At 44.5% G+C, this 25,489-nt stretch overlaps 1 protein-coding gene across 3 annotated transcripts in view; it reads left to right on the top strand.

The window, feature by feature from the left end:
• The window catches only part of LOC140429673 (thiosulfate sulfurtransferase/rhodanese-like domain-containing protein 2), a 57,377-nt gene that overhangs the window by 5,476 nt on the left and 26,412 nt on the right, over positions 1-25,489 (top strand). For all 3 annotated transcript variants that reach the window (XM_072516961.1, XM_072516960.1, XM_072516962.1), the window contains exons 3-4: positions 22,403-22,511; positions 22,863-22,985. In XM_072516961.1, coding sequence (XP_072373062.1) covers positions 22,403-22,511; positions 22,863-22,985 — 232 coding nt within the window. The remainder of the gene's footprint in view (positions 1-22,402; positions 22,512-22,862; positions 22,986-25,489) is intronic.

Raw genomic sequence — 25,489 nt, 5'->3', positions numbered from 1 at the left:
GGGTAGTAAAGCGAGGATAGAAATAACTGTCAGTAAGGAGAAAAGTGGAAGGCACAGAAACAAATTGAACTACATTTATTTCAGTGCACGAGGCCTAACGGGCAAGGCAGATGAACTTGGGGAATGGATAGATCCATGGGACTGGGATATTATAGCTATTACTGAAATATGGCTAAAGGAGGGGCAGAACTGGCAGCTAAATGTTCCGGGGTACAGATGCTATAGGAAAGATAGAACAGGGGGTAAGAGAGGAGGGGGAGTTGCGTTTTTGATTAGGGACAGTATCACAGCAGTACAGAGAGAGGATATAGCTGACGGTTCGCCCACTGAGTCTATATGGGTACAGCTGAAAAATGAGACGGGTGGGATCACTTTGATAGGACTGTACTATAGGCCCCCAAATAGTCAGCGGGATATTGAGGAGCAAATATGTAAAGAGATTACTGGGCAGCGCGGTAGCACAAGTGGCGAGCACTGTGGCTTCACTGCACCAGGATCCCAAGTTTGATTCCCCGCTGGGTCACTGTCTGTGCGGAGTCTGCACGTTCTCCCCGTGTCTGCATTGGTTTCCTCCAGGTGCTCCGGTTTCCTCCCACAGTCCAAAGACATGCAGGTAGGTGGATTGGCCATGATAAATTGCCCTTAGTGACCAAAACGGTTAGATGGGGATATTGGGTTACGGGGATAGGGTGGAAGTGAGGGTTTAAGTGGGTGCGTGCAGACTCGATGGGCCGAATGGCCTCCTTGTGCACTGTATGTTCTATTACAGATAGCTGCCGGAAAAATAATGTATTAATAGTTGGGGACTTTAACTTCCCCAACATTAACTGGGACAGCCATAGCACTAAGGGTTTGGATGGAGAGAAATTTGTTGAGTGTATTCAGGAAGAATTCCTCATTCAATATGTGGATGCCCCGACTAGAGAGGGGGCAAAACTATTTTTAAAATAAATTTTAGAGTATCCAATTCATTTTTCCAATCAAGAAGCAATTTATCGAGGCCAATCCACCTACCCTGCACATTTTTTGGGTTGTGGGGGTGAAGCCCACGCAAACACGGGGAGAATGTGCAAACTCCCCACGGACAGTGACCCAGAGTCGGTATTGCCTGGGACCTCTGCGCGAGGCAGCAGGGCTAACCCACTGTGCCACCGTGCTGCCCTGAGAGGGGGCAAAACTTGACCTCCTCTTGGGGAATAAGGAAGGGCAGGTGATGGGTGTGTTAGTGAGGGGGATCACTTTGGGAGCAGTGACCATAATTCCATTAGCTTTAAGATAGCTATGGAGAATGATAGTTCTGGCCCAAAAGTTAAAATTCAAAATTGGGGCAAGGCCAGTTTCGAGGGTATTAGGCGGGAACTTTCAAAAGTTGATTTGGGGTGCCTATTTGCAGGCAAGGGGACAGCTGGTAAGTGGGAGTCTTTATGTTAACTCTGGTTCAGGTGAGCACATTCCTCTTCGAGTGACGGGTAAGGCTGGCAGAAGGAGGGAACCCTGGATGACTCGGGATATTGAGGCCATGGTCAAAAGGAAGAAGGAGGCATATGACATGCAGCTGGGATCAAGTGGATCCCTTGAAGAGTATAGGGCTTGTCGGAGTAGAATTGAGAGAAATCGTGAGGGCAAAAAGGGGTCATGAGATTATCTTGGCAGATAAGGCAAAGGAAAATCCAACGAGCTTTTACAGATACATCAAGGGTGACTAGGGAGAGGGTTGGGCCTCTTGAGGATAAACAAGGTCACCTATGTGCAGATCCACAAGGGATGGGAGAGGTACTAAACAAATATTTCTCGTCAGTATTTACTGTTGAGAAAGACACATGTTAGGGAAATTGGGGAAATAAAAAGTGATGTCTTGAGGAGTGTACATATTACAGAGAAGGAGGTGCTGGAGGTATTAACGCCCATCAAGATAGATAAATCCCCAGGACCTGATTAAATGTATCCCAGGACGTTGTGGGAGGCTAGGGAGGAAATTGCCGGCCCCCTAGCTGAGATATTTGAATCACCGACAGCCACAAGAGAGGTGCCTGAAGATTGGAGGGTAGCAAATGTTGTGCCCTTGTTTAAGAAGGGTTGTAGAGATGAGCCTGGGAACTACAGACTGGTTAGCTGTAATTCTGTAGCGGGTAAATTAATAGAAGGTGTTCTGAGGGACAGGATCTGCAGGCATTTAGACAGACAAGGGCTAATTAGGGACAAGCAGCATGGCTTTGTAAGGGGAAAGTCATGTCGCACGAATTTGATTAAGGTTTTTGAAAGGGGTAACCAAGAATGTAGATACGGGCAGTGCAGTCGCATTGTCTACATCCCTTTGACATTTACCGCATGGTAGGTTGTTGCAAACGGTTAAATCTCACAGAATCCAGGATGAGGTAGGGGCAGCACGGTAGCATTGTGGATAGCACAATTGCTTCACAGCTCCAGGGTCCCAGGTTCGATTCCGGCTTGGGTCACTGTCTGTGCGGAGTCTGCACATCCTCCCCGTGTGTGCGTGGGTTTCCTCCGGGTGCTCTGGTTTGCTCCCACAGTCCAAAGATATGCAGGTTAGGTGAATTGGCCATACTAAAATTGCCCTTAGTGTACAAAATTGCCCTTAGTGTTGGGTGAGGTTACTGGGTTATGGGGATAGGGTGGAGGTGTGGACCTTGGGTAGGGTGCTCTTTCCAAGGGCCGGTGCAGACTCAATGGGCCGAATGGCCTCCTTTTGCACTGTAAATTCTATGAGGTAGCCAATTGGATACAAAATTGGCTTCGCGACCGAAGCCACTGGGTGGTTGTGGAGGGTTGTTTTTCAAACTGGAGGCCTGTGACCAGCGGTGTGCCTCCGGGATTGGTGCTGGGTTCACTGTTATTTGTTATATATAAATGATTTGGATGAGAATGTGGGAGGCATGGTTAGTAAGTTTGCAGATGACACCAAGATTGGTGGCATAGTGGATAGTGAAGAAGGTTATATAAGATTGCAACAGGATCTTGACCAATTGGGTCAGTGGGCCGATGAATGGCAGATGGAGTTTAATTTGGATAAATGTGAGGTGATGCATTTTGGGCGTTAATGGTGGGGAGTTGGGGAGAGTTACAGACAAAGAGATCTAGGGGTACAGGTTCATAGCTCCTTGGAGGAGAAGTCGCAGGTGGACACGGTGGTGAAGAAGGCATTCAGCATGCTAGGTTTTATTGGTCAGAATATTGAATACAGGAGTTGGAACGTCTTGTTGAAGAAGACATTGGTAAGACCACACATGGAATACTGTGTTCAGTTCTGGTCACCCTATTATAGGAAGGATATAATTAAACGAGAAATAGTGCAGAAAAGATTTACTAGGATACTACCGGGACTTGATGGTTTGAGGTATAAGGAGAGGCTGGATAGACTGGGACTTCTTTCCCTGGAGCGTAGGAGGCTTTGGGGTGATCTTGTAGAGGTCTATGAAATAATGAGGAGCATAGATAAGGTAGATAGTCAACATCTTTTCCCAAAGGTAGGTAGAGGAGTCTATCTTTACGGTGAGAGGGGAGAGATACAAAAGAGACCAGAGGGGAAATTCTTTCTTACAGAGGATGGTGAACATCTGTAACGAGCTGCCAGAGGCCGTGGTCGAGGCGGGTACAATTTTTTCCTTTAAAACACAGACAGTTACATGCTCAGGGTGGGTAAAGAGGGATATGGGCCAAATGTGCGCAAGTGGGACTAGCTTAATGATAGAAACTGGGCGGCATGGACAAGCTGGCCAAAGTTCTATAAGAACTATCACCTCTGATTTCCTCACCCTGACACACAAGGAATTGACAATGGTGAATAGAGCTTTACCCTCATAATATAGCGACTTCCGGTGGCGTTCGGTCTGCGATATCACGGTCTTTTTCGGGGGGTTCCCCGCTAGTTTTTAAAAAAATTATACTTCTCCGGGGTTGGCCCTGCCTCCCTCGCCCTGTTAAAAGAATCAAAGCTCCGTTTCACGGAGCCGGAGGGTTGGTAGGGCGGGAGAGGAGAGACTGGTTCCGGTGGGTTCGGCGGAGCGGCTGCATGTGGAGGAGGAGTGGGGAATCGCGATTTTGTTCCCTAAGAAACAACCTGAAAGCCGAAGGGCTCAAAGAGCGCGGAGAGAATTTTTTTTTTCTCTCCTGAAAATTTGAAAGGAGCAGCGGGGGCATAGCCAAACGGAGGCCAAGGCAGCAGGCCCGAAGCCAGGGCGCGATTTAGGTGAGATGTCCCACATCGAATGGCTCCTGCCTAGTATGTGGTAAGAAACTGAAGCCCGGTCGGTCCCAGGGAAATTCTGGAGTAATACAAAAAAGAAGAGAAAGAAGTTTTAAAGAAATTTGGTGAGTTTTTTTTTTCCCCCCTTTTTGTTTTGAAGGAAGAAAAACATTTTTTTGTTTTTTCTATTTTAAAAAAAAAAGATTGAAGAAGGAAGAAAGGGTGAAAAAAAGAAAAAGGAAAAATAATAAGTTAAAGGATGCAAAAAGCAGCGTTGTGGAAGGGAGGAAACGCGGGCTCGCCGTTGAAAGAGAGGACGTGAAAAAGTGCTGACAAGATGGTGGATGCCGGACCGTATTGTTGCTAACTTTTGGTGGCTCTTAATTTGTTTCTGTTTAATCACCTCCCACCAGTAAATATTGCTCATTGTGTCTTTACTTAATTTGCTCTGTTTTATAACCTTTGCTCTAGAGTCGCCAGGTATCTTTATGATATCACCACAAGGTTCAAGTTCAAGTGCTGATTAATAACTCAATACACCAGTTAGTACGTTTCAAATCAAAACACATTTATTATACACAGTCAATCACTACTCATGTATAAAACTCTACTTACTAGACTATCTCAAACACTAAAAGGCCTATACTTAGCTTTGGAACTGGCCCACCAGGTCAGGGGAACAAATGGCCTTTTGTTCGATTCTGAGTCTGCAGGCTTCAAAGCTGGTATAGACTGGTAGCTAGGAGTGCCTATCTCGTAGCGTGCGTTGACTGGAGACTTACTTGGTCGGTGCAGCTGCTAGGCACGACACGGTCAAGGGTTGTTTCGAGCTGCTGAGAGGTCCTGTCAAGAAGGACGAATTGAACTTGGGGACTCTATTTTATAGTCCCCAGGGGAAAGCGCGCCCTTTTGGGCAGACCCAGTACCTGGTTACAAGTGATTGGACTAAGTTCTGATCACTTGGATCGATTTCTCCAATACTGGAGCTGTTCCCTGATCGCTGGGCGGTTCCTAAGTGTCCGTTGGCCTTCCTTTGTCTTGGCTCCTGCTGAGTCTGGCTTGGCCTTGTTTACCTTAACTATTTCTAATTGTTCCCGGGGATCGCTCATCAATATGCAGATGATTGTTAGTTTCAGTGCTGTCTGGGTTCCTGCAAGTTCTGATACACAGGAAACTTTGCACCTGCTTGTTTTTCCTGCGTTTGACTGAATTTCCCTGCATTCTTAGCGGATCTCCATTTTAAAGTCAGGAAGTGGCCAACCCAGGTGGCTACAGTATGGTGGGGCCGCACTACTTACGGTGGAGAAGATACCGAGGTGATGGCGGTGGAGCTGGAAAAGCAGTTTGCGAGGCACATGGAGGCTTTGAGGAAGGAGACGGCGGTCGCATTGAAGTCATCGGTGGAGGAGGCAATCGACCTGGTGAGAGTAGCTGTGGCAAAGACATCGGCCGAGGTGAGAGAGCAGGGCGAGAAGATGAAGGAAGTGGAGGAGGCCGTGTCGCAGCACAGCGACCAGTTCACCTCGATGGGGGATGAGCTGCGGAGGGTGGTGGAGGTCAACAGAGGACTCCGAGCAAAGCTCGAGGACTTGGAGAACCGCTCGAGGCGGCACAATCTGAGAATTGTGGGCTTGCCCGAAGGGACAGCGGGTCCAAGGCCAACAGAGTACTTTGCTAAGAAGTTGGCGGAGCTGATGGGGGAGGGTGAGAACCCCTCCCGGTACGAGCTGGACCGAGCTCATCGGTCATTAAGGCCAAAGCCCAAAGTGAATGAGCCGCCAAGAGCAGTAATTATCAGCTTCCATAAGTACTGCATGAAGGAGAAGGTGTTAAGCTGGGCGAAGCAGAAGTGTGAGGTGCAGTGGGATGGTGCTGGGGTTCGGATCTACCAGGACCTGATGGTGGAGTTGGCAAAAAGACGAGCGGCGTTCGGATGAGTGAAGGTGGCACTGTACAAAAAGGGGGTGCGATTTGGTATGGTATACCCGGCGAAGCTGAGGGTGACATATGATGCCAAAGACTTTTATTTCGAGACAGTGGAGGCGGCTGAGGCGTTCCTGAGGGCAGAAGGCTTGGGACAGACGTGAGGAGCAGAGCTAGAAGTGAGACTGTGGACTGTGATTGGGGAGCTGGAAAATGCTATAACTTTCTTTTTACTGACTTGTATTGTAATTTACTTCTCTTCACATTGTTATAGAGTTCAAGTTATTGGATGGTTGATTAGCATTCTGTGTTCCGACGGTTATATCTTAGTTTAGTGAATTGTATGGGTTGGATTTTTTTTTTCTTGTTTTATCGTTCTCTGGGACTTAGCGGGGGGAGCCACCCGCGCTAGCTAACTAAAGTCGGCTGGTGAACGGAGGTGAGGTGAGAGGAGGGCTGCGGACATTGGAGCCTGGTTCGCAGGTTTCGATGGGCCTACGAAGCGAGGGGGCGGGGGGGGGAGAAGGGATTGATGCGGGGAGATGTTTTTTCAAGAGGAAATGTAGGGGGGGGTTTGGGAGGGGGGGAAGGGGTTCAATGTTAATAATGGATAGGGGTGGGGCAGGGCCCGGTGGTATGATGATGCTGGATAAAAAGGGTGGGGGGGGGGGGGTGAGAGACCCCCAGTTAGGATAATCACGTGGAATGTGAGGGGGTTAGGAGGTCCGGTCAAGGGTGCTTGAGCATCTTAAAAGTTTGAAAGCCGATGTAGCAATGCTGCAGGAGACTCACTTGAGGGTGAAGGACCAGGTGAGACTTAAAAAGGGCTGGGTTAGTCAGGTGTTTCACTCTGGATTTGATGGACGGGCCCGAGGGGTAGCGGTAATGGTCAGCAAAAGGGTGCGCTTCCAGATGGAGAATGTGGTGGCAGATCAGGGGGGTAGATATGTGATTGTGACAGGGGCGCTGAAGGGGAGGCTAATGGCGCTGTTTAGTGTATACGGCCCCAATTTGGACGATGTGGGGTTCGCAAAGAAGGTGTTTTGGGCCATCCCCGACTTGGACACACTAACTGATAGTGGGGGGCAGTCCATAAGGTATACTCACGGAGCGACTTTTTCATGGTGGGGAAGGCTTTGCTGGCTGGGGTTAAGGGGTCGGAATACTCGGCAATTGCAGTGTCAGATCATGCTTCGCATTGGGTGGCTATGGTGCTGGAGAAGGGGGTAGCGCAGAGGCCAGAGTGGAAATTAGATGTGGGACTTTTGGGGGACCAAGTGGTCTGTGACAAAATTGAAAAGGTAATTAAGGAATATGTAGGTTTCAACTGTACGGGTGAGGTGTCGAAGGCAGTTGTCTGGGAGGCTCTAAAGGCGGTGGGGAGGGAGGAAGTGATTTTGTTTAAGGCCAGGGTGGACAAAGAGGAGAGGTTGGAGCGGCAGAGAGTAATAGATGAGATGTTGGAGGTAGATAGAAGTTATGCAGAAGATGGGGACCCAACAAAGCATGAAAAGAGGAAGGAACTACAGGCGTGTTTTGACCGACTATCTACCAGGGAGGCGGTGTGCCAACTGAGACGAACAAGGGGTGCAGTTTACGAACATGGCGATAAGGCGGGTATGTTAGCAGGTCAGCTCCGGAGGGAAGCAGCGGCAAGGGAAATTGTGCAGGTGAGGGATAGCGCAGGGAAGTTGGTGGTTGCTCCAGATCCGATTAACAAGGTTTTTGAGGAATTTTATGAGGTTGTACAGGTCAAAGCCACCTGGGGAGACCGTGAGATGCAGGAATTTCTAGATGGGTTGGAGTACCCGAGGTTGGGGGAGGGGGACAGGGCTACATTAGAAGGAGCGATAGTGGAGCAGGAGATAAAGGATGCGATTGGGAGGATGCAGTCGGGGAAGGTGGCAGGGCCGGATGAATTTCCGGTGGAATATTATAAAAAATTCAAGGATAAGCTGGTACCCCAGATTTGAAGAGGCGATAGGGAAGGGGGTGTTGCCACAAACTTGATACAGGCATCAATTTCCCTGTTGCTAAAAATAGGTAAGGATCCGAAGGAGTGTGGGTCGTATCGGCCCATATCGCTTCTGAATGTGGACGCAAAAGTATTGGCGAAGGTACTGTCGGGTAGGCTGGAGGAGTGCCTCACGAAGGTGATAGGTGAAGATCAGATAGGGTTCCTGAGTGGGAGGCAGCTCTTTTCAAACGTTAGAAGGGTATTGAACGTCGTTATGGCACCGGCAGAGGGGAAGGAAACAGTGGCACTGGACGCTGAGAAGGTGTTTGACCAGGTAGAATGGGGGTACTTGATGGCAGTTCTGGAGCGGTTTGGGATTGGACCAAGATTTGTGAACTGGGTAAAGCTGCTATATAAGGAGCCGAGGGTGAGTGTCCGCACAAAGAACATCAGCTCGAGATACTTTCTTTCCACCGTGGGACTAGGCAGGGATGTCCCATGTCCCCTCTGCTGTTTGCACTCGCGATTGAGGCGTTGGCCATCGCATTACGAAGTTCAGGGGTATGGAAAGGAATAGTGCGGGGAGGGCATAGGGTGTCCTTATATGCCGATGACTTGCTGTTATACATGTCGGAACCGAGTGTGTCCGTAGGGGGAATATTGGAGCTGCTTCGAGTGTTTGGGTCTTTCTCAGGGGACAAACTAAGTCTAGACAAGAGTGAGTATTTTGTGGTGTCTCGGGCAGGGTGGGGGGCTGCCATTCCGTAGGGCAGGGACTCACTTTAGGTACCTGGGGGTGCAGGTTGCCCGGGAGTGGGAGGGGCTCTGCAGGTACAACATTTCTAGTTTGGTGAGGAGAGTGAAAGCTGATCTGGCAAGGTGGAATGGTCTCCCTCTGTCACTGGCGGGTCGTGTACAGGCAGTTAAAATGAACGTGTTACCGCGATTTCTGTTTATTTTTCAATGCATGCAGATTTTCCTGCCAAAGGCTTTTTTCAGAGAGATTGAGGGAAGGATTACGTCGTTCATATGGGGAGGGAAGGTGCCAGAGTTAGAAAGGTGCTGCTACAGAGGGGAAGGCAGAGGGTTTGGGTCTTCCGAACCTGAAGTATTACTACTGGGCGGCAAATGTGGAGAAGGTGCGGAGCTGGGTCAGAGGGGTTAATTCCCAGTGGGTCAGAACGGAGGAGAGTTTGTGCAGGGGGTCGGGATTGAAAGTACTAGCAATAGCGCTGCTCCCGATAGCCCCGGGGAAATACTCAGGGAGTCCGGTAATAATAGCTTCATTGAGAATTTGGAGGCAGTTTCGCCAACACTGGGTTGGGGGCAGGGTCATGGGAAGTGCCGATTCGGGCACAGATTTGAGCCAGGGAGGTGGGGATGGAGATTTTCGGAAATGGGGGGAGAAGGGGATTAAGGCACAAAGATTTGTTTCTTAGGGGTCGGTTTGCAGGACTGAAGGAGCTGGAAGCAAAGTATGGGCTGGAGCAAGGGGAAATGTTTAGATACATGCAGGTTCGAGATTTTGCCAGAAAGGAGATATAGGTCTTCCCGTTTGAGCCGGCCTCCACATTGCTAGAGGAGGTGCTGACGACAGGGTGACTCGAGAAGGGGGTAGTGTCAGCGGTTTACGGGGCTATTTTGGAAGAGGAGAAGGCACCATTGGAAGGGATCAAAGCACAGTAGGAGGAAGAGTTGGGAGAGGATATGGAGGAGAGGCTCTGGTGTGAAGTGCTCCGGAGAGTGAATGCCTCCACCTCGTGCGCTGAAGGTGGTATACAGAGCACACATCACCAGGGCGAGGTTGAGCTGATTCTTTGAAGGAGTAGAAGATTAATGTGAACGTTGCGGGTGGGAGGGGCGCTAATCACGTTCATATGTTTTGGTCCTGTCCAAATCTCGAGGATTACTGGAAAGAGGTTTTTAGGGTAATTTCTAAAGTGGTGCACGTGAAACGACCCGGGCCCCCGGGAGGCCATATTCGGAGTGTCGGACCAGCCGGGATTGGAAACGGGTGCGGAGGCAGATGTTGTAGCCTTCACCTCGTTGATCGCCCTAAGGCAGATCCTGATGGGTTGGAGAACAACCTCTCCACCCTGTGCCCTGGCGTGGCGGGGGGATCTGTTAGAATTCTTGACTCTTGAGAAGGTTAAGTTTGAACTGAGGGGAATGATAGAAGGGTTCTAAATTCATGGGCATTATTCATAATGCACTTTCAAGAACTGGATAACATCGAACATTAGTTGGGGTGGGTGGGTGGGGGGGGGGAGGGGGGTGGTGTGTGTTAATGGTGACTATGGGTGATTCCTGATTTCTTTTCGTCATTTGTTTATGTGAACATGTGGGCTAATGTTTGGGGTTTGGTGGGAGGATGGGATCTTGTTATTGATATGGGGATTGACATATTTGTTACTGATTATTGTTTATTGTTCGTGGGTGTAAATTTGGGAGAAAATGTGAAAAAGAATAATTTTTTTTGAAAATAAAAATTAATATAGCAACTATTTTAATCAAGATTTGACAATATGAAAATATCCACGCTCCTCTTAACTAGATCAGTATATAAATAACTTTGTGGGACTGGCAGGCAGTGTTAACATGTTGACACTGCTATTTTATTTTTGTACCCGAGTTAAATCCATCCCTTACTGATGGAATTAATATCTATTGTTGCTGCTTTATTTATAGGTACTATGTGGATTAACTTTGAGCCTTCTAAGTCGAGTTTCCATCTATTTTGATTCCATGACACAACACTGACAAAATCTCACTGAGTTCAAAAGAACTGCTAATGTAAAATGGTTTTAAAAGAAAATCATATAGTTGTAGTGTAAACCCCTTTGCAATTGCAGCCAAGTTAAGTTATTGCGGCTGAGTTGAAGAGTTTTGTCTCGTATATCCTTTTTGGTTTCCAACTTGTTCTGTCAATGAGATTGAACAGTGCCCCTTTACTGATATTTATGTACATTTTGTGTTGAGCTTAAAAGAACCCAGACTATAAACGGTTATTAATCTGCAATGGGTTTGTAAAAGGATGAGTTTACCTGAGTTTTTTAATCATTCAAACAGGCTTTACTTGTGTGATGAGTATCATAACTACAGACAATCATGATAACGCAACTAATTCTTCCACACTGATTCATAAGGAGGCATTGTGCATCAGCATTGGAAGATTGACGAATACAGTGCTACATATAATATGACTACTGTCGTTGCATTCTTGCAATATGATAGATGCACAGAAGGGTATCATTGTGCTTTTGAAAGTGGAGCTGGGCAAGATCCTCCCTGTGAACAATGTAATATTGTTGGGACCCAACGACAAAAGAGTGATGAATTGGAGTGGACATTCTCAAGACAGTTACAGCACTTTGTGGGGTGAGCAGCTACCATGCTGAAGGAACGCTACGTATAAAGTAGATTTTCAGAACTGTTTTGAGAGGGAAAATAAGACTCTAAAAGCAGAAGTTGTTAACTGCATGATTATCACCAATTGGATCTTTTGTGACTGCAAGCGTGTCACCTTCTCCCTCCTCAACCTCTCGACAGTAACATGCCCTCTAATTTCTTTTTTGTTGTGGCGTGCAGCCGATTTAAGTAAGTGCTTGGGCCCTGTAAATGTTTTTATACTGCCATGCATGTTCGGTAACTTAAAGAAGCTAACTTGCTGCATGGCCATGCAGTTTGGAGGGATTATTGCTCTGCAGTTTTCAATATGGCAACAGTAGGCAAATTACGATAGTGCTTGATGTGATCCAGCCCAATTAAATGATGGATAGCAAAACCAGTTGTGTGCCATTAGTGATGGAATCAGTGTTTCAAAGCTTGTATTTTTTGAGGCACTGATTGAAAAGGGAAAAAGAGAAAGGAAATTGACTGTTCCCGTTTGAAGGAAACTAAGAATAAAACTGAGATTAGAAACCAAAATTTCTGGGTGGGAGACTGAAACTGGTTGAAACCATATGAAAGGACACAGCCATCAGAGCTCTGATAATAATCCCAGTGGTGCAGTATAAGCAGGCTGAAGAAGACTGAGGCTAGACGTAAACTGAGAATCAGTTGCTGCAGCTGGTTCTGTTACTTGAAGATAACATTGAATCTTCACCACCCAGAGTTGAGGAGGTTCTACAGCATTGTGCCATGTTTGGTGAAGACTGTAAACATGAAACTTGGATTGGCCGTGTGCCACTATTGGCTGACAATTTAATACAAGTGAAGAAGAGCTGAAAATTTCTGTGGGGAAGAGAGTTTGAAGCACTTTGTTATTGAGATTGATTACATATATCCTGAGGAGACCACTGAGCCATTTCACAAGATCTGACTTAGTTGTATCTGCCGTTTAATGTGTAATTTATGGTTTATAATTAACTGCAATTTGCCTGTTAATTCATGTTTTTGTTTGTTTAAATAGATTTAGAGGACCCAATTCTTTTTTTCCAATTAAGGGGTAATTTAGCGTGGCCAATCCATCTACACTGCACATCTTTCGGTTGTGGGGGTGAGACCCACACAGGCACGAGGAGAATGTGCAAACTCCACACGGACAGAGACCCGGGGCCGGGATCAAACCTGGGTCCTCAGCGCCGTAGGCAGCAGTGCTAACCACTGCGCCACCATGTCACCCTGTTAATTCATGTTTAACTTGTGTTAATTCTGTGTTAAAGTACAGGAGGTTATCGAAGATGGTATTTAGTATTTGTTTTATGTGACTGGTATAGCTTTTTAAAAAACATTTGTTTAAACTGGAAACTTTTGGTTAATTTTTTCTGTAAATAACTATATTTTGTATTTTGTTAAAAAGTAGTTACTGGCCTTGATCGAGATCATAACACAGGTATTCAAGTTTGTGCACCTGTATATTAAGAGGGTCAAAGTGGTAACTGACTGTGTCTCAGGAACAATGAAAGGTGGGAGAGAATAAGATTTCTATTGGGGGCTTGGGCACGAAAAAAAGGTGAGGTTGTGATTATGACCATCAATGGTTACAGAAGTACTGTGATAAACGTTCGACAAGGAGTGATAATTGAGAGTTTGAAAGTGATGGGAAAGTTTGTTCAGAAACGAGGATATAGAAGGAAGGGACTGTGAAATTTGAGGAATGCAAGGAAGTTACCAGAGGTGGCATTGTCTGTGATTGAGACACTAGGAATAGACAGGCCACAGTAGAGGGAAAGGTTGAGCGGGTGGTCATGAATATGGGTAGGTGAGTTTATATGGAAGGAGAGGTTAAGGGAAAACAGGTGGTGAACTTGGAGGAGAGATGTCAAGGGCAGTTGACAAGCCGCTCAGCATAGAGGCTGAGGTAGGAAAGCAGTGGCATCGTCTTGGTGAGAAACTTGGTGCGAGGCTTGGGTAGATAGAGAATTAAGAATTATAAAAGAGGCAAGACATGTAAAAAGGTGATTAAGGTGCTCAGGAATAGAGATACAGACTGTGATGATATTTGTTCAGACCACCACCATTCCAGAGGATTGGGTGGGGCAGCCTTTTGGAAAGTATAGCTAGGAGGGAAGGTCTTAATAAGGGGAAAATATCCATTAACTGTAACACCAAATGCTTCATCCACAGTAAGGTCATAGATGCCAAGGCCCTTGTTCACAAGTGACCAGATGTTCTGGAAAGAGATGTAAAATGATCAGCTGATAGAGTCTGGTTGGTCAGTTGTGTGAGGGGTGAGTGAGTTAGGACAGCGGTTGGCAAGATTATTTCCTAGCATATGGCTGGGTGGGAAGGCCGGTGAGATAGGACAATTCAGGTTGCAGTTTATAAGGAGTCAGCAATGAGTGTCTCCATGGATCTCAGAGAAAGAATGCAGAGAGAGAGATTGAGAGGGAGGCTGGTGACTTATCCAAGAGTGAGTTAAGCTTGGTGGCAGAAGAGTAAGAAAGTAGAGGAATAGTAAAGGGTTGGAATAAGGATTTTGGTGGGTGCCAGCGGTGGGAGGAAATGATGGCAGCTATTATTAGTGCAAATGGTTTGGATGGAGCAGATTTTGTCAGGTGTGTCCAGGAAGGATTCCTGACTCAATATGTCGATAGGCCGACTAGGAGGAAGGTCATATTGGATTTGGTGCTTGGCAACGAACCAGGCAGGTATCAGATGTCTCGGTGGGAGAGCATTTCAGTGACAGTGGCCACAACTCCTTGACCTTTACCATAGTCATGGATAGGGATAGGAACAGAAAGTATGAGAAGGTATAATTGCGGGAGGGGAAATTATACTGCTATTAGACAGGAGCTGAGGAGCATAAATTGGGAACATTTGTTCTCTGGGAAATGCACAACAGAAATGTGGGGGTTGTTTAAGGAGCACTTGCTGCGAGTGCTGGATAGTTTTGTCCCACTGAAATGAGGAAGGAATGGTAAGGTGAAGGAGCCTTAGATGACAAGAGAAGTGGAGCTTCTAGTCAAGAGGAAGAAGGAAGCTTATGTAAGGTTGAGGAAGCAAGGATCTGGCACAGCTCTAGAGGGTTACAAGGTAGCCAGGAAGGAACTCAACAATGGACTTAGGAGAGCTAGAAGGGGGCATGAAAAAGCCCTGGCGGGAACGGTTCGGGAAACCCCTATGGCATTCTACAGTTACGTGAGAAATACAAGGATGATCAGAGTGAGAGTAGGGCCGATCAGGGATTATGGAGGGAACTTGTGCCTAGAGTCTGAGGAGGTAGGGAAGGCCCTAAATGAATATTTTGCTTCAGTATTCACTGGAGAGAGGTACCTTGGTGCTCATGAGAACAGTGCGAACCAGGTTAATAGACTCAAACAAGTTGATATTAAGAAGGACGATGTGCTGGAAATTTTGAAAAGCATCTGGATAGATAAGTCCCCTGGGCCAGACGTGATATACCCAAGGGAAGTGAGGGAGGAGATTGCTGCGCTGTTCTTTTTAAAAAATAAATTTAGAATACCCAATTCATGTTTTCCAATTAAGGAGCAATTTAGCGTGGCCAATTCACCTATCCTGCACATCTTTGGGTTGTGGGGGCGAAACCCACACAAATTTGGGGAGAATGTGCAAACACCACAGTGACCCAGAGCCGGGATCAAAACTGTGACCTCGGTGGCATGAGGGCTAACCCACTGCGCCACCGCGCTGTCGTTGGCGATGATCTTTGCGTCTTCACTCTTCACTGGAGTAGTACTGGATGAGTGGAGGGAGGCGAATGTTGTTCCCCTGTTCAAGAAAGGGAATGGGGAAATCCCTGGGAATTACAGACGAGTCAGTCTTATGTCTGCTGAGCAAAATACTGGAGAGGATTCTGAGAGATAGGATTTAGGATTATTTAGAAAAGCATAGTTTGATTAAAGACAGTCAGCATGGCTTTGAGGGGCAGGTCATGCCTCACAAGCCTCATTGAATTCTTTGAGGATGTGATGAGACAGATTGGAGGTCAGGCAGTGGATGTGGTGTATATGGATTTCACGAAGGCATTTGATAAGGTTCCCCATGGTAGGCTCAATCAGAAAGTCACAGGGCATGGGACACAGGGCAATTTGGCTGTATGGATACTGAATTGGCTGGACGAAAGAAGACAGCGAGTGGTAGCGGATAGAAAGTATTCCGCCTGGAGGTCAGTGACCAGTGGTGTCCCGCAGGGATCTGTTCTGGGACCTCTGCTCTTTGTGGTTTGTATAAATGATTTGGATGAGGAAGTGGAAGGGTGGGTTAGTAGGTTTGCCGATGACACAAAGGTTGTTGGAGTTGTAGATGGTTTTGAGGGCTGTTGCAGGTTACAACAGGACATTGACAGGATGCTGTACTGGGCTGAGACGTGGCAGATGGAGTTCAACCTAGATAAATGTGGAATGATTCATTTTGGAAGGTTGAATTTGAATGCTGAATACAGGGCATCTTGGGGTTCACATACATAGATCCCTCAAAGTTGCCACCCAGGTTGATAGGGTTGTTAAGAAGACGCATGGTGTGTTGGCTTTCATTAACAGGGGGATTGAGTTTAAGAGCTGCGAGGTTTTGCTGCAGCTTTATAAAACTCTGGTTAGACCACACTTGGAATATTGTGTCCAGTTCTGGTCGCCTCATTAGAGGAAGCATGTGGATGCTTTGGAGAGGGTGCAGAGGAGATTTACCAGGATGCTGCCTGGACTGGAGGGCATGTCTTATGAAGAAAGGTTGAGGGAGCTAGGACTTTTCTCACTGGAGCGAAGAAGGAAGAGAGGTGACGTCATAGAGGTTTACAAGGTGATGAGAGGCATGGATAGAATGGATAGACAGAGACTTTTCCCCAGGGCGGAAATGGCTGTCACGAGGGGACATAATTTTAAGGTGATTGGAGGAAGGTATAGGGGAGATGTCAGAGGTAGGTTCTTTACACAAGAGAGTGGTGGGTGTGTGGAATGCACTGCAAGCGAAGGTGGTGGAGTCAGAGTCATTAGGGACATTTAAGCAACACTTGGACAGGCACATAGACAGCAGTAAATTGCAGGGGTGTAGGTTAGTTTGATCTTAGAGTAGGATAAATGGTCGGCACAACATCGTGGGCCGAAGGGCCTGTACTGTGCTGTACTGTTCTATGTTGTCTTCAAGAGGGGAGAAATGAAAGCAGCCATAACTAGGTAATCGGAAGAGAAAGAGATAGAAGAGAAAGATTCAAGCGAAAGGGAAGAAGAAAAGAAAGTGCAGTTACATTAGCTAGAAAATAGGGGAGAGGCACTTGAAGAGGCTGGTGTGGCCAGCCATGTTAAGGTCTGCAGGTTGGTCGAGAAAGATGAGGAGGAGAGGATTGGTTTCCCATACTCAAAAAAAAAAAAAAAAATGGGATGTAATTTGTGACTTTTATAAATGTAATTTCCGTGCTGCGGCAGGGCTGATGCTTGATTGGAGAAGTCAAATATTGCTGGAAAGGTGGATGTGGATTTGGGAAGCACCAATACATTCTATGATGTTGGAGAGGAGGCAATAATTTGTAATGATGGGCTCAAAGTTTCTTTTGTGTAGCTGAGTGACGCTGGCGGATTTGAAAGGGAAGGTAGCCTGAGGACTAGGAACCATTTACAATATCAACTAACATTGGGAATGAGGTAGAGAAGTTGGGTGGCCAGCAGTTCAGAGGGAATAAGGTCAAGAGGGCAGGGGTGTGCTCATGGATCTCAAGAGAGGAGATGAGGGGGCAAAGAAGAGAAACGAGGGAACCGACAAGTTTACGGCTAGGGTATTGGGTATGGGCTAATACAGCAGTTAACAAAGACCATAAGACATAGGAGCAGAATTAGGCCACTTGACCCATCAAGTCTGCTCCGCCATTCAATCATGGCCGATATTTTTGTCTTCCCCATTCTCCTGCCTTCTCCCAATAACCCCTGATCCCCTTATTAAAGAACCTATCTATCACTGTCTTAAAGACACTCAGTAATTTGGCCTCCACAGCCTTCTGCGGCAAAGAGTTCCACAGATTCGCCTCCCTCTGGCTGAAAACATTCCCCCTCATCTGTTTTGAAGGATGGTCCCTTTGGTCTGAGATTGTGCCCTCCTGGTTCTAGTTTTTCCTACTAGTGGAAACATCCTCTCCACGTCCGCTCTATCCAGGCCTCGCAGTATAATGTAAGTTTCAATAAGATTCCCCCCCCCCCCTCAAAATCCTTCTAAACTCTAACGAGTACAGACCCAGAGCCCTCAACCGTTCCTCATACGGCAAGCTCTTTATTCCATGGATCATTCTTGTGAACCTCCTCTGGACCCTTTCAAAGGCCAGCATACCTTCCTTAGATATGGGCCCACAACTGCTCACAATACTCCAAATGGGGTCTCACCAGAGCCTTATACAGCCTCAAAATTAGTTCCCTGCTCTTCTATTTTAGTCCTCTCGACATGAATGCTACCAGTGAATTAGCCTTCCTAACTGCCGACTGAACCTGCATGTTAACCTGACGAGAATTAGCGTGGCACACTGGTTGGCACTAGTGCCTACAGCGGTGAGAACCTGGGTTCGATCCCGGCCCCGGGTCACTGCCTATGTGGAGTTTGCACATTCTTCCCGTGTCTGCGTGGGTTTCACGCCCACAACCCAAAGATTAGGTGGATTGGCCACACTAAATTGCTTCTTAATTGGAAAAAAATAATTGGGCACACTAAATTTTTTTTTTTTTTTTAAACCTCACGAGAATCTTGAACAAGGACTCCCAAGTCCCTTTGTGTTTCTGATTTCCTAAGCATTTCCCCATTTAGAAAATAGCCTATACCTCCATTCCTCCTTCCAAAGTGCATAACCTCACACTTTTCCACATTGTATTCCATCTGCCACTGCTTTTAGGGTGGAGGAGGCAAAGAAGAGGGGTTTAAACAGATTGTTGATAGTGAAGAAAAGAAACTTATATTTGCATTTCAGGATGATATTTCTGGAGCAATGAGCAATGTTAATATATGTGATGTTTTGTAGGATGGTGATGCGTTAGACTGACTTTTTAATATGATGGAAATGGAATAACAAAGAGGGTCATGTGATATTCTACTAATTCTGCCTGGTGACATTTGTGGCTCATCTACCATGGAAACTGGGGGCCCAGGTTGAGTCTTAACGAGAGTAAGGTTCAATATGTTTGCACCTTAAACAAAGATACAGCTGCGCTGATTGTGGACAGACTTTTTTTGTGTCTCCATTTTCTTTTTGGACAGGGAGGACTCGGAGGCAAAGGCTGCAGCTGGTGTGGTCAACGGGAGAAAGCTGTGGGTCCTCTAGAGGCTACCAGATAGAATGTGGGAAGGAAGAGAGTCTCTTGTCAAAGCGCCTCATCCCTGGTACTGTAAAGATGCTGGAAGATTTGCTCTGGCGAAGTCAAGTTAAAAAAAATCACCAGCATGGGCCTTACCGCTGGTAATTGGTTTGGGAATTCTCTGAAAATTGAGGGAAGAACCTTTTGACAGTCACCCGATGTTATTACTCGACGAAACGGAGACATGAATCCATTAGAAGCTGGGATGACTGTGTACCATCTTCTATAAAGATTGGAATCCCATGGAAAGCGCGCTGTATAGTATGTGTGGCATGGGATTATCAATTATGTTAAGACATTAATAAGGGTTATCTTTCCTACAGTGTAGAATGTTGGGTAAAGCTGTTTTAATTTGTTATGGTAAAAGTCTTTAAACTTTAAAACTTGTCGAGCAATTTCTTTAAGTTGGTCATTGGGAATCACATTTCTTATTTAATGTGCTGTAGGGATTGTGCCAACAGATTTGACAAAAGGGAATAAGGCCCTATAATTTACTGCACACCAATGGATGCAGTGTACCAATGAAGGGATTAATGGAATCAGCAACATGGGAAGCAGGCAGGAAGTTAGTTAGCTAAGGACATTTGGCAGCAGTTCAGTAGAATCCAGAGCTAATGCAAAGCTAATACTATATTGTGTCTGATAGATTAGAAACGAGGGAGGACAATTTTTTATGTGCTAACTCAGCCAATTCCACCTACAGTTTAAGGATACAATAGATTGTTTCTTATCAAGCTATAGGATCTTCCATTGAAACCTGAAAATCAGTGAAGAGAGCATTGGTAAGATTGGTCAGTGTGATTTTGCCCTGGAACTGCCGGGATTTTCCACAATTTAGTGCTGATAAATCACTGATAATGGTCAAGTCACTAATTTGCCGTCCATTACCTACTTGTTATTTTCTGAGGAATTCAACTATGATCGAATAGTATGATAATTTCATGGAAGCAGCTAAGCCAAACAGCTTTAATGGAATTGGTGACATTTGCCTGGCTCTCATGAACTCTATTGCTATGTTATGACAGTATATGTTATTACAGCATACTAGTACACACTTCATGTGAGACCAAGGTTGTATCTAATGCAATGACAATGACTCCTCTCCTTTGATTTATGTCACCTCAGCTCTTCATGGTTCAATTTGTAGCACTAGGCGTAACGTATTGTTTGACTTTGCATTGAATATTTATATTTTCACAATGTGCTCAGTTGGGACTTAATGTTTCAAAAAGCTGAAGCTAATACAAACCAATGTACTAAATGCACAGAGGAAGGACAACTTTTGGTTGCAGTAAAATAAATCTTGGAAATAATTTTAAGATAGCTATTAGTCACAGTAAATACTCTACATCATACGACCCTAGGTGAAAAACTAAATTATATCTTTTGGTGTAAACAGTTAAGGAAGCTCACTGGTCACTAATGAGCCCAGTTAGTGACATACGTTGGATTTGTTAAAGCTGCTCCGTTGATGGATGTGGTTTTCCACAAGTGCATGTACCTACCCTTTGAAGACATGGCTATGAATTATTTGATGTTCTTGACTTGCAAAACAGACATGGTGCTTGTCCTTTCTACTGATTTGGAAACTAATCCATAGGTTTTGATTATAGATAAAGTTTCCACCCAGACCTTTAACCCAAATATTTGGCATGTGGAAGAGCTTACAGATATGACTGTGTATTACCCTATACCTTGCAATGTCCAGATTCTTGTGCATGATACCCAAAAGGCAAGATCTTTGTCTCAATTTTGTCGGGGCACATATGACCTCTTGAGGCACAAGGGATATCTAAGAATAAGACGATCAGTGCATCCTCACACACCTTGCAAGTGGATTCTCGGCACCATAGGCTAAATCTTCAGGGTGATTTGGCATTCAAAAGTGCAATGGAGTGAGATTCCCACCACAGTGCCAAAGTTCCAACCCCAATGCAACTCTGTTCCATTCCATGTGTCAGGTCAAACAGTATTTGTAGTCGGCTCAAAGTACTCTTTAATAGGATTCTGCCGGTGGTGAGGAAAATCACTTGGCGCTGCAATGGATCCCAAAATATGTCAAGTACAAAGTTGAAATCAATTCTGCCACAGCCCAGTCGCACAGCATATTGAAGGTGGGAAAAGGAGGGATGGCCAAATCGTACACCAATGTTTTTACATATTTCATTCCATCTGTCTGCCATCACCATAGTATACCTATCCCTTCTTGGTTGCTGTCCTCTGGGGACATAAGCAGGAGTAATTGGGAATTTCTGGGAGATCTATCCCTTATTTATAGGTAGTAGTTTGGTGACTGCAATGAACGAAGGATTGGAGAACCAAACCAACAACCGTTTTTAGAAGTGAGGATTTGGTCAAAGGCCTCCTTGGCACATTTTCTTTGATTTCCCACCCCAAAAACGCCAGCTTTGACACAATATTATGCAGGAATTATTGTGCAAGACAACCCATGGCTAAAAGGAACAGGATAAGCTCTTTCTCCAGTCTCATCGCGCGAAGATAGCTGTAATATTAAATCAATCAATCAGTCCAATAGGTGTCATCACTGACTCGACCAGTTTTGTGCTAATGCAAATCTACAGTGGGTGTCTGGCAGAATAATAGCTCTGTAGTTCTTTGCAAACTATGCTCGGGGCAGGTAAAATACATTTCACTTATCCAATAGCTGTGCTTGAGGATGACATTTGTTCTGTATCCTTGCAGGCCGTGTGAAATATTGCTGCTTCACTTAGTATTCACTCACACATGATCTTTTCTGGTGCAATGTCTTCCCCACATGGAATTTACTTAACATAGAGCAATTGTTCCAAAACAGAATCTCACATACACATAATTTTAACGTCGTTTCAGTCCTGCAATTTTTGTAGATTTTGATTTTGCTCAATTAAGGTCATTAACATTCTGAGTAATTACAGAATAAATTTAAAGCTGCTCTACAGATTCTGATAATTTATGACGGGTGTAGTGAAGCTTCTTGAGGGTATGAGAGTGGGCAAATGTCAATCTTAATGTGCAGACAAGAATAGTTCTAGTTCCAGGTTCATCCCCGATTATGTATTGGATCAGATCAGCAATATCAGTTACAATTGGAAAAGTGAAGGCACTGAAGCTGCATTCAGGCCTCGGGGATGAAAAGTCAGCCAGGACGCTTCCCTGATCATTTTGTAGCATCTAGTGACAGCCCTGAAAATTTGGATGAGCACAGGGTATGGCTCAAATGCAGTGGGCACATATTTGAATAGTCACTGAACATACTTTTTCTGGCTGTCATGTTGACAGCAGAACATTTCTGGTGAACGTAGACTCTTCCTCAGAATTAGGTATCGCTGTTTTGGGGGATGGGGATTGCAATAACAATTAATCTTTCCTAAAGCAAGTCAATTAATTCCCATTGTGAGTAGGTAGTCTCGCTGTCATAGGTTTATTAATTAACAACTTTTTGGGGCTTCTGTAAAGCTAGGTCGGCTGGTGATTTAAAATCTTCTAAATTAACTTATCTTTATTGTATTTTTTTCTTACAGATTGAAGGGCTTTCTGATACTGTAGCCTTGATTATTGCATTTAAAAACTGTTAAATGTATTTGTTCCTAGTGCAGCAGGCGAAGTGCTATTGTATTATTCATATTGTGATATAGAGGAGCCACAAGTGATCTGCACCTGGCAAAAAACCCTATGTCGTCAGCTGCACTTTACAGGCAAGGTAGGAGATTGGATGCATTCTGTGTGGTTTTTTTTGTAACCTCAAATTTATCTTGATTTTTCTAGTGTTTGTCACTGGTATCAGGATAAACAAAATAATTATGCTGTTTATCATTGAAGTTTTGGAAGTGTTGCCTAATATTTGGGTTTTAGTGATTGTCAGTTTACTGTCATGCAGATTGCTTGAAATAGTAGCACATCACTAGATCAAACACATTTTTGACAATATTAGCATTAAAAACTGCTCCAAGGGAATTGGAGCGAAGTTTAGACAAACAAAAATGAATTATTGTGGTCATAGAAAGTGAGTATGTGTTGACTTGTTTAACTCAAATTGTAACATTTCTCATAGGTCCGCATTTCTAAAGAAGGAATTAATGGAACAGTTGGCGGATGCAAAACAGCAACTGAGCTGTACATTCAAACCATGCTTTCCCATCCACTCTTTCAAGCTATGTCCACAGAGGACTTTAAGGTAAAGACAAAACTGGTCCCATGTCACTTTAAAACAATGCAGAGTAAAATTTATCAAATGAATTGCACCCGCTGTGGTTAAAATTAAATTTATTAAGAACTTGATGCTCTTGTTGCCTCTGTATAATCCCAGCCCAGCAGTTTTTGTCCCTGCTTCCCCCACTGTTTTCAGAAGCACTTGATATACTTGAATTCTAGGATCATAAAGGCCCAAGTGGAAATACTCCTGTTTAAATAGGCTATCAAGTTCAACTTAATGCAACCTGTCAGCTACATGTTAGAACTCTTGTAATCACACTGTCATTGACATATGCATCCAATTCATCCCCACATGGTAATCCTATTTGTGAAGAAAGATTTTTCAGCACTTGGTTCACAAGGTACTCAGTATTTTCATGACTTCCAGATTCAACTGATGGAACTGTGAATTATTAATGATTTCTAGCAATGAAAGTATATTTTTGTTTGATCTCTCCTACAATTCCCTTTTTTCAGCATTCACAAGATAAGAACTGTATTGAACTAGAACATTGGATAAACTTGACTTGTGTTCCTTTTGAGTTCAGAAGATGAAGAAACAAAATAAATTCAGAGATTTAATAGGATAGATATGCTTCAACTCTGGCTTCGGGTGGGGGAGCCCGACGCAAGGCAGGTAGAATCTTAAAATTAAAGCCAGAGAAATCAGGAAACATTTTCACAGAAAGGACAGTGGAATCTGGAATACTTTTCCCCAAAAGGCTGTGGATGTTGGATTGAACACAATTTTCAAGAATGAGGTTGATACATTTTGGATAAAGGTATCAAAGGATCAAAAGTTTAGACACAGATCAGTCATCATCCAGTAGAGTGTCAGAACAAGCATATGGGGCTGACTGGCCTGTTTGTGTTCCTATGTACTAATAAAGTCAGGAAGTGCATTTAGAGAAGGGTTGATTTGAGATGGTGAAGAACTAGAATCAATATTGTGTTCAACTTTAAACATAGCCTTCCCTGCCCAAAATTAATAATTGCTTCCAGAAATTCTGAAATAAAATTGCCTTAACTGATTACCCAGCATTAATTTGAACTTAAAGACTTAACTCGAGACTAATCTGATTCCCAACTCGAAGGCCAACCTTTCTCAATAATATAGGAAGATTTTATAATGAATGTAAATGAAAGCAGTATGCTACCAGCAGCAAAGTAAGACAGAGGGGGGTTCCTGACTGCAACACTTGGTTGAAGGTTAGTTAGGGAAATAACAAAGCTAGTCGAAGAAATAAAATAGAAAGATTCTGTGCAAATAAACATTCTAACCATGCTTCCCCTGTAACCATGGGGAGGTGTAGAATTCAATGGATGCTAAAATTCAACTGCAAGAAGGCAGGATGTAGCTGGGATTCGAAGAAAGTTAAAGTTGAAAACTAAGAAATTAAACTTAGTTCTACTGTGTGTCAGTAATTCTGATCAATCAGGGCTAGAGTAGGGATTGCAAAGACTTTCCTGATCTTGCAATATTTCAACAACCAATGCAAAAAGGCCAGATTTGAGGGTATTTTGTAAAGATCAAGATCCAATCTTTCATTTGTCAATGAGACAAGACAGAAATGGTGGCCTGAACCATTTTAATCCCTAATTTTGATTAAATTTCAACAAACTAAAAAATGATTTTATAACAATTGTAAATTGGGCTGCACAGTGGGTCCTCTGTGGTACAGTGATAACTATAATGTCCTACATAAATTTCTGTGGATGTTCTCCATCCAGTTCCCGTTGGACACGGGCCCATAAAACAGAACTTCCCAAAGTTTGAAATAAAATAAGTTCACTGAGAGGGGAAGTAAGAATGAGGTGTGTTGGAAATTAAAATGTTCACGTTGGTGTAGTAGGGAGAGAGATTGGTATTGCGGCATGTTGCAATGGCATATTGAGAGCTTCACAGGTATTTTGTCCAAGATGTATCTAAGAGTTGTCAAACATAAAATGTCAATTTTCCTTCACATTTTCTGTGTTTTGTCGGAGTACACAAACATTCCAAACACGTCATAGTGCAATCCTTATGGAAGAAGCATAATAGTGGGTAGGGGTGCACAGTAGGACGAGGGTCAGACAAATCACTCCAGTTAGTTTAATGTAAATTAGATGCATCGATTTACTATATGCATGTTCAGTCTGTTCGATGTATGTGCATATTGAGCAATTTTGAAATCTGTGCTGGTTAGAATGTGCTGCATAGAAATATACAATTCTGCTCTGTGTTTAAGCTTACAGGAACCTTCGCCTAACCCTATTACGATAACCTTCTGTTCCTTCTTCCTATATCAGTTAGTTTCCCCTATATGGTATATACATGCTTCTTGCTTCAACTACATGTGCCACTTTCTTCTGAATTCCTTATTAAATGTATTAGTGATTATCTTATACTTGTGACCCCGAGTTTTGGTCATCGCCACAAATGAAACAGCTTCTCTACGTCTACCCAGCAAACCATTTTATAATCTGAAACTTGTTATCGGGTCTTCT

This window comes from Scyliorhinus torazame, chromosome 9, assembly GCF_047496885.1.
Source record: "Scyliorhinus torazame isolate Kashiwa2021f chromosome 9, sScyTor2.1, whole genome shotgun sequence".
Classification (NCBI taxonomy): Eukaryota; Metazoa; Chordata; class Chondrichthyes; order Carcharhiniformes; family Scyliorhinidae; genus Scyliorhinus; species Scyliorhinus torazame.
Note: the sequence above shows the minus strand (reverse complement) of the source record. Positions and strands in the feature narration are given on the sequence as shown.